General features: G+C 49.3%; 1 protein-coding gene across 3 annotated transcripts in view; it reads left to right on the top strand.

Moving 5' to 3' along the window:
• The first annotated feature begins 1094 nt into the window (after positions 1–1094).
• TTC39A (tetratricopeptide repeat domain 39A) overlaps positions 1095–11594 on the top strand; it is a 62189-nt gene continuing 51689 nt past the window's right edge. For all 3 annotated transcript variants that reach the window (XM_049875187.1, XM_049875182.1, XM_049875186.1), the window contains exon 1: positions 1095–1149. In XM_049875187.1, the coding sequence (XP_049731144.1) occupies positions 1097–1149 (53 nt within the window). In that variant the 5' untranslated portion in view covers positions 1095–1096. The remainder of the gene's footprint in view (positions 1150–11594) is intronic.

Here is an 11594-nt window from a genome sequence, read left to right as displayed (position 1 = left end):
TGCCATCAGAGTTTCCAATGAGTATTTAATAAGGTGAAATTAAATGGGAGATTGTGTACGGCACTTGTTAGTGCTTGGCACATTAGAGAATTTCTCAGACTTGTCAGAATCAGTTTATTGAACACAACATCTGTGTTGCACAAGTAACTAAGATACAGACCCAGCCCAAAAGGAGATAGAACCTAGCCCTCTTTTTTAGCTTCTCTGCCCTATATTCAGCTCCTATCTTCTCTCACCGATGGATGTCTCCAGGGGCCCCTGAATCCATCATTCAAGTTAAAATGTTCATTCTCAAATAACCCCTCATGGCCCTCCTCTGCTCCTTGTCCTTAGTTGAGCTTCCCTTAGGAACCTGCTGGACCGGACCACCAGGCGCTCCTTTTGCTCCAGAGCTGATTGTACTTGACGCCAGTAATTGAAAATACAAACCCCAAATGCACGTGATCTGAGATAAAATAATGGGGCTTCAAAAAAACTTGCGCCTGACACAAGCCAGAGGCTCATTACCTTCTGTCCCCGCCCCCACAGGGGACTGGGAATTAGAAGCCTGTGAATAAAGTCATTTCCCAGTGCCTGGCCTCGCCTGCAGCCTCCACCTTCAGGCCCAGGCAGCTCCTGCCCATCTCCTTGTTCCTATGCCTGCCTCCCCTGCCCTGCTTGCTCAGTGCCTTGCACTTGCCCCAGTCCTAAGCCCCCTGGCCCCATTCAGGCACAGTCCTGATAGGGACGGTTCTGTCAGTAGGCAGAAGAGAAATGCGCTGGAGGCATCAGTTTGTCTGGCAGAGACCCTGGTACGGACACCACGGTGCCCACCAGAACGGAGGGCCGGCTCTGGACGAGGACTGGAGAAGCCTGTGTGACCGTGGACAAATCCCTGGGCCGTTTCTCCCTGTGCTCAGTGATGGGTCCAAATGTGTTCGAGATTCCTTGCGGCTGTAAGTGCGAGTGGGTTTGCCCTGGGGACACGGACGCCCAGTTGGGGCGGCGCCTGGCGGGGCAGGAAGGAGCCGCCCGCCCCACGCGCCCCGTCCAGGTGCTGTCGCCGGAGCCACCGCGAGGGGCCGCCCGCGCCCACGTCGGAGTCCAGCCCGCGCCCATGGCCTTTCTGACCGCTTGGAAGGGGGCGGCCTCTGAGAAAAGCGACCGCAGGTACCGAGCAGGGGCGGGGACACGACCGGAGGCGCGGATGGGACGAAGGGGAGGCGGGGGCGCTGGGGATACAGCCGACGGGACAGACAGCAGAGGGGGCGCAGCCGAAGACAGCAGTGTGCCGGCTGCTGGGCGCGGGGTAACGGCCGCCAAGAGCCGCCGCACGGGGCAGCCCGGCGCGCCTGGCACTCCCTTGTGCCTCTGCTTGTGTGTCATCACCCCCCGCGGCTGGGCCCTGGGATGAGGGGATGCAGCCCCCAAACACAGCCAGGTCCCACCTTAGCCCCGCTCCCGGTACCGCAACCGGTGGGCTACCTGCTAGGGCAACTTAGGTGAGTTGGAGACCTCAGGGGAGGTTTGGGCAGCTGCCTCTCTGCTCAACCCTGCAGCTCACCCACCTGCTGCTCCTCGTTCTGTGTGAGTGGAGATGTGGGCACCCCGTGTGCCAGGTAAGGTAAGACTATCTCTCTGAGGGCTTCTCCACATCCGGGGACAGCAGCGTGGGGGAAATCCTGGGACCCGGTCCATGCCCCACAGGTCCTCCAAGCTCAGCCTTTCAGGGATGTCATTGCCCACCTCCTCCCATGGGTCACCACCCCAGCTGTTCCCAGCTCCTGGATGTGGTGTGTCCAGATGTCCCATGAGAAGGGGCAGCCCTGACCTACCCCTCTTCTGAGCTTTGGCCCCCAGATCCTTCATATTACATATTTAAAGATGACCCTGCTACCGCCCTGAGAAGAACAATCCAACTGCCTTCCCCAGGCCTTCATCTGACTGTCCTATGAGCACTGGAACTCTTCAAGCCCCAAGACAAACTCAACATCTTCACCCTCAAACCAGTCCTCCTCCTGAGTCCCCATTTCACGGAATGGTACAGTCATCTACCTCGTTGTCCAAGCCCAAAACCTGAGAGTCATCCCTGACACTTCCTTCCCTCACTTTCCATGCCAGTCTGTAAGTCCTCCTGGTTTTATATCCTGAATGTCTCTCTCAAAGCTATTCTTTGCCCTTGGACTACTGCAACAGCCCGTAACATTCCCAGGGCCCCAGTCTCTCCCTTTTCCATGCATCCTTCAGACTGGTCTTTCTAAAGCACAAATCAGACCATGCCATTGTTCTGCTTTAAAAACCTTCCAAGGCTCTCCATCACCTAGAGGCTAAAGTTCAAAGCTCTTAGCCTGGCATTCTGGACCCTCGAGGAGAAAGGCTGTGTCCTGCCCAGGCCCACTTCCTATCACTCCCTCACCCTCACTCTGTGGCGCTCTCACCACCATGCTGGTCACGGCTGCCTCTGCCCAGAACGCCATCAATCTCCCCTAACTCATCTCTTAAGTTTCAGTTTGAGGTGACCTCTTTTGGAGAGTCTTTCTGACCCCACTCCTAGTTAGGGACAGGGGCTTTCAGGGCTCCTGCATCTCTGCTTCCTTTTTGTGGCTCTGATACAGTCTTTCAATATTGTTGAGCACTGACCATGTTCCAGGCATTGTACTAGGCACTACAGATATGGTGTTACTTCAGACATACAGGTCCCTGCACTCAGACTTTGCCATGTTCTAGTGGAGACAGACATCAATAAGTAGGCAAATAAATAAGTAAACATCAGAAATAGATTCTATGCAAGACTTAAAATAGGGTGATGTGATGGACAGTAAAATGTGTGTGTGTGATGTCGCCGTATGGAGGGAGATTGGAGGCTGGAAGACCAGAGGTGAGGCTGGTGTGATGATCCAGGAGAGAGATGCTGGAGTGTGAATTAGGAGGATTGCCGGGTGGGGAGGGGGGAGGTGGGGGAAAGAACTGACAAGAGGTGAATGGGTAGGCTGAAGGGCGAGACCCAAGAATCACCAAGGATGGGAGGAAGGTGAGAGAGCGGGGGAGGGAGAAAGGAGGTCTCTGGCCAAGAAGAGGCCTCTGCATCCTGTGGGCGTGTCTGAGGGAGTGCAATGCCGGCCTGAAAAAGGTGTATGCCTTTATACTTCAGCAGGAACTCGCTGGACACAAATACCTCAGAGAACTCTTCACTCCCAGTTGCCCCCACAGGTTATCACACCTGAGGCTCAAACCCAGGTCTCCATTCTCCCAGCTCAGGACCTGCAACCTCTCCTCCGCCAACCCCTTGTCCACCTCTCTGCCCTGTCCCTAGAGCCTGGCCAAAGGGGAAGGTGCTCAACCCTTGCTCTGCCACTTACGGGCAGTGTGACCTTGTTCAGTTACTTGATCCAAGTGAGCCTCAGTTTACTCAGTTGTAAAATAATAGCTACTCAGTGAGCTGTGGGAAGACCTAGTGAAATGACATTTGCAAAGTACCTAACAGACAGCCACTGGGACATATCTGGTGTCCAATAAATGTGAGTTCATTTCCTTCTTCGCACTGGTATGAGGTAATCTTTCTACCAGGGTATTTGTATTGAACAGAGGGGATTGTGAAAGACTGAGAAAACCTTTGAGGTTCCAAGGTTTGGGAGCGAATGGTGGGATTCCAGGCACCGGGACTGGGTAGCTGGGAACTGTTACCCAGTACCCAGTGCTGTCGAGTTGATTCTGACTCATAGCGACCCTATAAGACAGAATAGAACTGCCCTATAGAGTTTCCGGGAACTGTTAGGAGAGGGAAATGAGGCTGTTTCTGGTCCCCGTGCATCTTACTCAACCTACAAATAGGGCTCCTTCCTGCCCATACCAGTAGCCCCTGCGCAAGGCTGTTCCTGGGGAGCAGGGTGCTGTCCAGGTAGGAGACAGCACCAGGAACAAAGGTGGCAGAGTGTGTTTGAGAGAGTAGTTAAGTGACAGCTGCTGTGGAGCGAGGAGGCTGGGGACTTCTGAGGCTGCTGTTGACAGAATTCCAGTTTTGTTTTGTATTTTTATTGTGGTAAATATATATGTAACAAAACATTTGCCATTTCAATATTCTTTGCATGTACAATTCAGTGATATTAATTATGTTTATCATGTTGCTCAACTATCACCATTGCCCATTTCCAGATTTTCCTATCACCCTTAACAAGAGCCCAGTGTCCCCTAAGCAATGAGTCTCCCTTTTCCCCTCACTCCTGCCCACCCCTGGTAACCACTGATAAACTGTGGTCTCTATACATTTGCCTATTCTAGATATTTCATGTAAGTGGGATCATACAATTTGTCTTTTTGTGACTGACTGATTTCACTTAGCATAATGTTTTCAAGGTGTATTCATGTTGCAGCATGTATCAGGACTTCACTTCTCTTTATGGTTGAGTAATATTCCATTGTATGTATATATCACATTTTGTTTATCCATTTATCAATAGATTTTGTGGACAGGGCTGCAGTGGACATTTGTGTACAAGTATCTGTTTAAGCTTCTGCTTTCAATTCTTTTAGGTGTATACCTAGGAGTGGAATTGCTGGATTGCATGGTAATTCTACATTTAACTTTTTGCAGAATGGCTACGCTGCTTTCCACAGTGGCTGCATCATTTTGCAACTTCACCAGCAGTGTATCAGGTTGCAGTTTCTCCTATCCTCACCCACACTTGTTATTATCTTTTTTTTTTTTTTTTCAATTTCAGTCATCCTACTAGTGTGTCAGTCATTTTCTTAATCTGAGCTAGAAGAGCTCTCAGATGTGTGCAGGTTGAGAGTTCATAATTTGGTGACCGAACTCCTTGGGCAGCTCTGGGGTCCCTTCCACGGGATTGGGTCTGCCCGTGATACCCATGCTGAGTTTTCAGCTCCGTGATCCTCAGAGTCTGTGAGTGGAAGCGTTTGTGATTTCAGACTTGGGATTTAAAGATTCCGAGGTCCTACAGTGTTGAAGCTTTTGATCCCAGGGTTCTAATGTCTCCACTGTTTGCAAGGGCTGGGCAGCCCACAGAAGGCTGCTGTATGGGGAGGAGAGGGCTGTCATTTGGGAGGCACCTTCTGGCTTCTCAGATCCTCAGTCCCTCATGATTGTACCATGAAAAACCTCCAAGTCATCTTTGTGCCTCATCAATTATAGAAGGATTTAGACTTGGAGCGTTTTTGCTCCTCTCCTGAAGTAAATGAGAAATAGATTAAGTTGCAATTTCAGTTTTGTCAGCATACTACATTTCCAAAATTTTTTCAAATTTTTGACTTCGGTTGCTTGAGTTGCTCTGTCCTTCCCCTGAAAATTTCTGCTTTTCACCTCAGTTTATGCTGTGATCAGCTTCATTCTCCTCCTAATGCGCAGCCTCCTTCTCTGCACAGCTGCCAGCAGCTTCCAAGCTCAAGTGCTGGGACAATAAGATGATCCAGTTAAAAGCACTCTGGAACTGAGCAGGTTGACTTTGAATCCCGGCTCTGCCACCTTTTAGCAATATGACTTTGGACAGGCTGCTTAACCTCTCTGTGCAGCAGTTTCCTCATCTGTAAAATGAGGATCTAGTTAGAACGTGCCTTACAGAGTTGTTGCAGGATTGCATGATTTAGTTTATGTAAGGCACTGTGTCTTAGTCATCTAGTGCTACTGTAACAGAAATACCACAAGTGGGTGGCCTCAGCAAAGAGAAATTTATTCTCTCACAGCTTAGGAGGCTAGAAGTTCAAAACCAGGGTGCCAACTCCAGGGGAAGGCTTTCTGTCGGTGTTGGCTCTGGGGAAAGGTTCTTGTCATCAATCTTTCCCAGTTGAGGAGTTTCTCATTGCAGGAACTCCAGGTCCAAAGGATGAGCTATTCTCCTGGCTCTTGTTTCTGGGGTGAGGTTCCCGTGTCTCTCTACACCTCTCTTTTATATCTCAAAAGAGACTCTGCCACCACTCTGGCTAGGGAGGGCTTGCTGTCTCCAGATTAATAGATGAGGAAACCGAGGCCCAGGGAGGTGAAGAGGGTTGCCTTGGATTATGGTGGAGAAGCTAGAATTCAGAGCTGAGCCTCCTGTCCCCACCACTGTACCACACTACCTCCCTTGGAAATGGCTTCAGTAGCTCCTCACACCTTCTCAAATGCATATTCAGGTTTTCTTTCTACTACCAAATACGTACTTTTCTATGCTGCTTCCTTTCATATTCTCCCACATTCATTCATGTAACAAACATTTATTGAGCACCTACTATGTACCAGGCACTGTTCTAGGCACTAGAAATATACTGGAGAACAAAGCCCAAAAAACAAAAACAAAAACCTGTCTTTGTGGAGCTTAGAGACAGAGAATAAATGAATAAGCAAAATATACCCAGCTGCTGTCAAGTCAGTTCTGACTCATGGTGACCCTGTGTGTGTCAGAGTAAAACTGTACTCCCTAGGGTTTTCAGTGGCTGATTTTTCAGAAGTAGATCGCCAGAGCTTTTCTTCTGAGGTGTCTCTGGGTGGACTCAAACCTCCAACCTTTTGATTAGCAGCCGAGCCTGTTAACCCTATGCACACCCAGGGACTCCTGCAAAATATACAAGAGGTCAAATAACAATAGGTGTAATGCAGGGCAAAGGAACCCCTAGGGGTGGGGATTCAATTTTAAATAGAATGGGCAGGAAAGGCTTCACTGCAAAGGTGACCTGTGAGCTGAGACTTGAAGAAGATGAGTGAATATCTGAGGCAAGAGTACTCCAGGCAGAGGGAAGAGCAAGTGCAAAGGGCCTTAAGTGGGGGCGTGCCTGGCATGTTTGGAGAAAAGCAAGGAGGCCTGAGTAGCTGAAATAAGAGAGAGAATAAAGGGAGATGGTGTCGGAGAGATAATAGGGGTGCAAGTCACACAGGGCCTCCTGAGCCACGTGAAGACTTTAGCTTTTATTCTGGGCAAGTGGGAGCCACAGTGGGCTTCTGAGAAGAGGAGTGGATGTGATCTGACCTGAGTGTCAAATATGTCTGGTGCTTTGTGGAGAACAGATAAGAAGGGGAAGGATGAAAGCAGAGAAACCAGTTAGGAGGCAGTTGAATAATACAGGTGAACAAACTCTTTGTAAACACAATTTGAATACCTGCAGAATAGTTAGCCCTATACATTCACTATAATTCATTGAACTAATCCCTTATTGATGGGCATTTAGTTTGTTTCCAGTTGTATTCATACTATAGAAAACACTGTGATGAACATCCTCACACCATAAATCTTTGTCTGAATCCGTGATTATTCTCGTAAGACAGGTTTGCTGCCCAGGTGTTACTGGGTCATCTTTCTAGGGCTTCCAATCCCTAATTCCATTTGCCCTTCAGAAAGGTGGCCCCACTTTCCACCTCCACCTCCTCCTGGCCCGGCAGTGCATGAGGTAGCACATCGGTCCCACAGGTCTGTCGTAAGTGTCCAGTGGTCCTGGCCAGGTCTGGGTGCACATCTTATGGAAAACGCCTCTGCTCAAGGCAGCCTTGCAAGATTCCAAAGCCCTTTTGGGTCCATTTGCTTCTTTAATGCTCACAGCAATCCTGTCATCCCTGTTTTATAGGTGAGGAAACTAAAGCTCAAAGACTAATACTAAGGCCTTATTCCCAAGTACTGAAAGCAGACAATACCAGGAGATGTTTACCTGTGTTTTATTGACTATGTTAAGGCATTCAACTATGTGAATCATAATAAATTATGGATAACAGTGTGGAGAATGGGAATTCCAGAACACTTAAGTGCGCTCATGACAGCCCTTGCTCTGTCATTTGAACAGAACAAGGGGATACCTATTGGTTTAAAGTCAGAAAAGGTGTGTGTCAGGGTTGCGTCCTTTCACCATACCTGTTCAATCTGTATGCTCAGCAAATATTTCGAAAAGCTGGACTATATGAAGAATGCGGCATCAGAATTGGAAGAAGACTCATTAACAACCTGCGTTATGCAGATGACACAACCTTGCTTGCTGAAAGTGAAGAGGACTTGAAGCACTTACTGACGAAAATCAAAGACCACAGCCTTCAGTATGGATTACACCTCAACGTAAAAAAAAAAAAAAAAGGAAACAAAAATCCTTACAACTGGGCCAGTAAGCCACATCATGATAAAAGGAGAAAAGATTGAAGCTGTCAAGGATTTCATTTTATTTGGATCCACAATCAATACCCATGGAAGCAGCAGTCAAGAAACCAAAAGACACATTGCATCAGGCAAAATGGCTGAAAAAGACCTCTTTAAAGTGTCGTAGGAAAGCCTGGTGGCGTAGTGGTTGAGTGCTACGGCTGCTAACCAAAGGGCTGGCAGTTCGAATCCTCCAGGCGTTCCTTGGAAACTCTATGGGGCAGATCTACTCTGTCCTATAGGGTCACTATGAGTTGGAATCGTCATGACAGCACTGGGTTTGGTTTGGGTTTAAAGTGTTGAAAAGCAAAGATGTTACTTGAGGACTAAGGTGCACCTGACTCAAGACTTGGTGTTTTTAATTGCCTCATATGCATGTGAAAGCTGGACAATGAAAAAGGAAGACAGAAGAACTGACACCTTTGAATTGCGGCGTTGGTGATGAATATTGAATATATCATGGACTGCCAAAAGAACAAACAAACCTGTCTTGGAATAAGTACAACCAGAGTGCTCCTCGGAAGCAAGGATGGCCAGACTTCGTCTCACATATTTTGGACATGTCATCAGGAGGGATCAATCCCTGGAGAAGGACATCATGCTTGGTAAAGGAGAGGGAGGGTCAGCAGAAAAGAGGAAGACCCTCAATGAGATGGACTGACACAGTGACTGCAACAATGGGCCCAAGCATAGCAACAATTGTGAGGATGGTGCAGGATGGGTCAGTGTCTCGTTCTGTTGTGCATAGGGTCTCTATGAGTCGGAACCGACTTGATGGCACCTAACAACAACAATAACATTCCAAGTACATTATGTGTACTAACTCATTTAATCCTTAAATCAACCCAGTGAGGTTGGTACCACCATCATCCCCATCTCAAAGGTGAAGTACCTGCCCCAGGTATCAGAGCTGACTCTCAAACCTGCTCTCAGAACCACTCCCTTACCCTGCCTCAAGTGAGTCAAGTGACTTGCTTTGAGCTGCCCAGTGAGGAAGCGGTGGGGCCAGGACTCCATGTAGATTTTCCTAGCTCTACAGCCTAAATTCTAACCCCAGCAGGATGCAGCTCAGTGCCTGAAACCCTTCATGAAAGCTCTGATTCTTTCAATCAAAACTGATCTTGGCCGCTGTGCCTGGCCCAGACTCCTCCCTCAGACCACCCTTGGCAGCTCCTGGGGGCCAGAATTCGGTAGAAGAGCCCAGATATAAGAATCATGAACCTCGAGGAGGGAAGGCCCTTGAGATCCTGGTCTAAACTACTCTCCCCTTTTTATTTGGTGGGAAGAAGGAAACTAAAGGGCCAGAGGAGCCAATAATTTGCTTAAGGTCACACAGCTAGTGGGGGGCGGAGTCAATGGGAGGGAGGAAGCCTGACCAGGGAGCAGACCTAGATCCTCCCCTCCTCCCTCACAGGGAATATGTAAGAGATGTGACTGTCACAGCCCTCTTGGAGGATGGGCCTGCTCACTGGTGAATTATTAACAAGCCCAAGCCTGTAACCCAATGGGTGAGGCTCACTCACTTTAAGGGGAGCTCTGGGCTGGCAGGGACAACAGATGGAGGGGCAGGAAAAGGCCTGGGGGCAGGGACTGTGAAGGGGGCTGAGAAAGGGGAAAGGGATACAGGGGTCTCCCCAGTAATGCTCAGTAACCCTCACAGCATCCCTGAAAGGGTGAGGCTATTATCCCAGGTTTACAGATGGGAAGACTGAGGTTCAGAGAGGTAGAAGCTGAGCTGAGAAGTAACCTAAGGCTGACTTCACAACTTAAGCTCTTTCTATGTAACTACATTGCTTTTCACATGTTTGAAGCCCCCATCTCTATGACACCCTCCTATTCCATGTTCCAGCTCCTTCCTCTCTTCTTTCTCCTTTTCCTACAGGATAAGGAGTCTAGACCTGGGTTCAAACTATGGCTAGCCCTTGGTCCAAGTCACGTGTGAACCTACAGGATGGGAGGTATAGCTACTATGGACCTTTCCAGGTTGTTCTGAGGTTTTACTCAACAGATGTTTGTTGAGGGCTTTCTTGGGCTGAGATGGCACAGGTGAGGGCAGCCCATGGAGGCCCTCAGGGCCGGGGGAGGTCCCAGTGATTTGTGTTTGCTGCTTGGGGAGGGAATGAGGGGGGAAAGCAGGCCTAGCTTCTCCCAGGTGTGGAGTACCAGGAGACAGGTCCCCTGACAGGGGAGGGAGGGACCCAGAACTAAGGATGTTCTCCTTGTTCCTGAAGCTTGGCTGACATTTCAAGGTGGGGATGGGCAGGTGGCTTGAGCAGGGTCACCTGGGTAGGCAGGCGGAAATGATGGTGATGACTCACAGGCTCCCCAGGGGTGGGACTTGGCCAGAGCTCCTGGAGGCCGGGAATGATCTGGTGGGGCCCTTCTGAAGGGTGGGCCACTTGATGCTCTGACTCACCAAATGAGTGGCTCCATCATCATTGCCACTTGTGGTGTGGGCGAGTTCCAGCTCTGAAGGCAGCACTGCTGCTTACCTTGCTGAGCCTCAGTTTTCATCTGTAAAATGGGGAGAATAATAGTATCTACCTCCCCCCACCCCATTACCATCATACTTGTTGCTGTCGAGTCAATTCCGACTCATAGTGACCCTACAGAACAGAGCAGAACTGCCCCATAGGGTTTCCAAGGCTGTAGTCTTTATGGGGCAGGCTGCCACATCTTTCTCCCATAGGGAGGCTGGTAGGTTCAAACTGCTGACCTTTTGGTTGGCAGCCGAGTAATTAACTGCTGCACCACTAGGGCTCCTTATCATCATCATAGCACTTGCATTAGCACTATGCCACAGGCCAGGCACTATTCTAGGCACTTTACGTCTAGTAATTCCTAAGCCTCACAACAAACTTTTGAGGTAGGCAGCATTGTTATTCCCACTTTACAGATGAGGAAACTGAGGCTTAGAGAGGTGGGCAAATTTGAGAATTAAATGAGACAATCCATGTTATAAACTTTACACCATGTCTAGCACATAAACCCGTTGCCACTGAGTCGATTCCGACTCGTAGCAACCCTGTAGAACTGCCCTATAGAGTTTCCAAGGAGCGCCTGATGAATTCGAACTGCCGACCCTTTGGTTAGCAGCCGTAGCACTTAACCACTATACCACCAGGGTTTCCGTCTAGCACATAAAAAATGAACGTCATCCAATATTACAGTAATTACCCCAGAAGTAAACTGTAAAGTGCTGGGCCCAGTGTTAGTGTTTGGTGATTAGTCAGGCACCCTACATCAGGCACTGGGGACAGAGATGAATCTGACCAGGTCCTACCCTCAAGAAGCTCCCAGTCTGATGGAAACAGTCACATATGAGCCATACTCCTCACCAAAGCTCCCTCCTCCCCCCGCCACACACACACATATACCAAAACAGTGACATCCCAGGGTGACTGGGGTAGGTCAGAAGGGCCAGGAGGCAGTGAGTGACCAGGAAGCCCCTGACCCAGCCAGGGAAGGAGGGCCTCCTGGAAGAGGCAACCTCTGAACTGAAACCTACAG

Source organism: Elephas maximus, chromosome 3 (genome assembly GCF_024166365.1).
Source record: "Elephas maximus indicus isolate mEleMax1 chromosome 3, mEleMax1 primary haplotype, whole genome shotgun sequence".
NCBI classification, from domain to species: domain Eukaryota; kingdom Metazoa; phylum Chordata; class Mammalia; order Proboscidea; family Elephantidae; genus Elephas; species Elephas maximus.
Note: the sequence above shows the minus strand (reverse complement) of the source record. Positions and strands in the feature narration are given on the sequence as shown.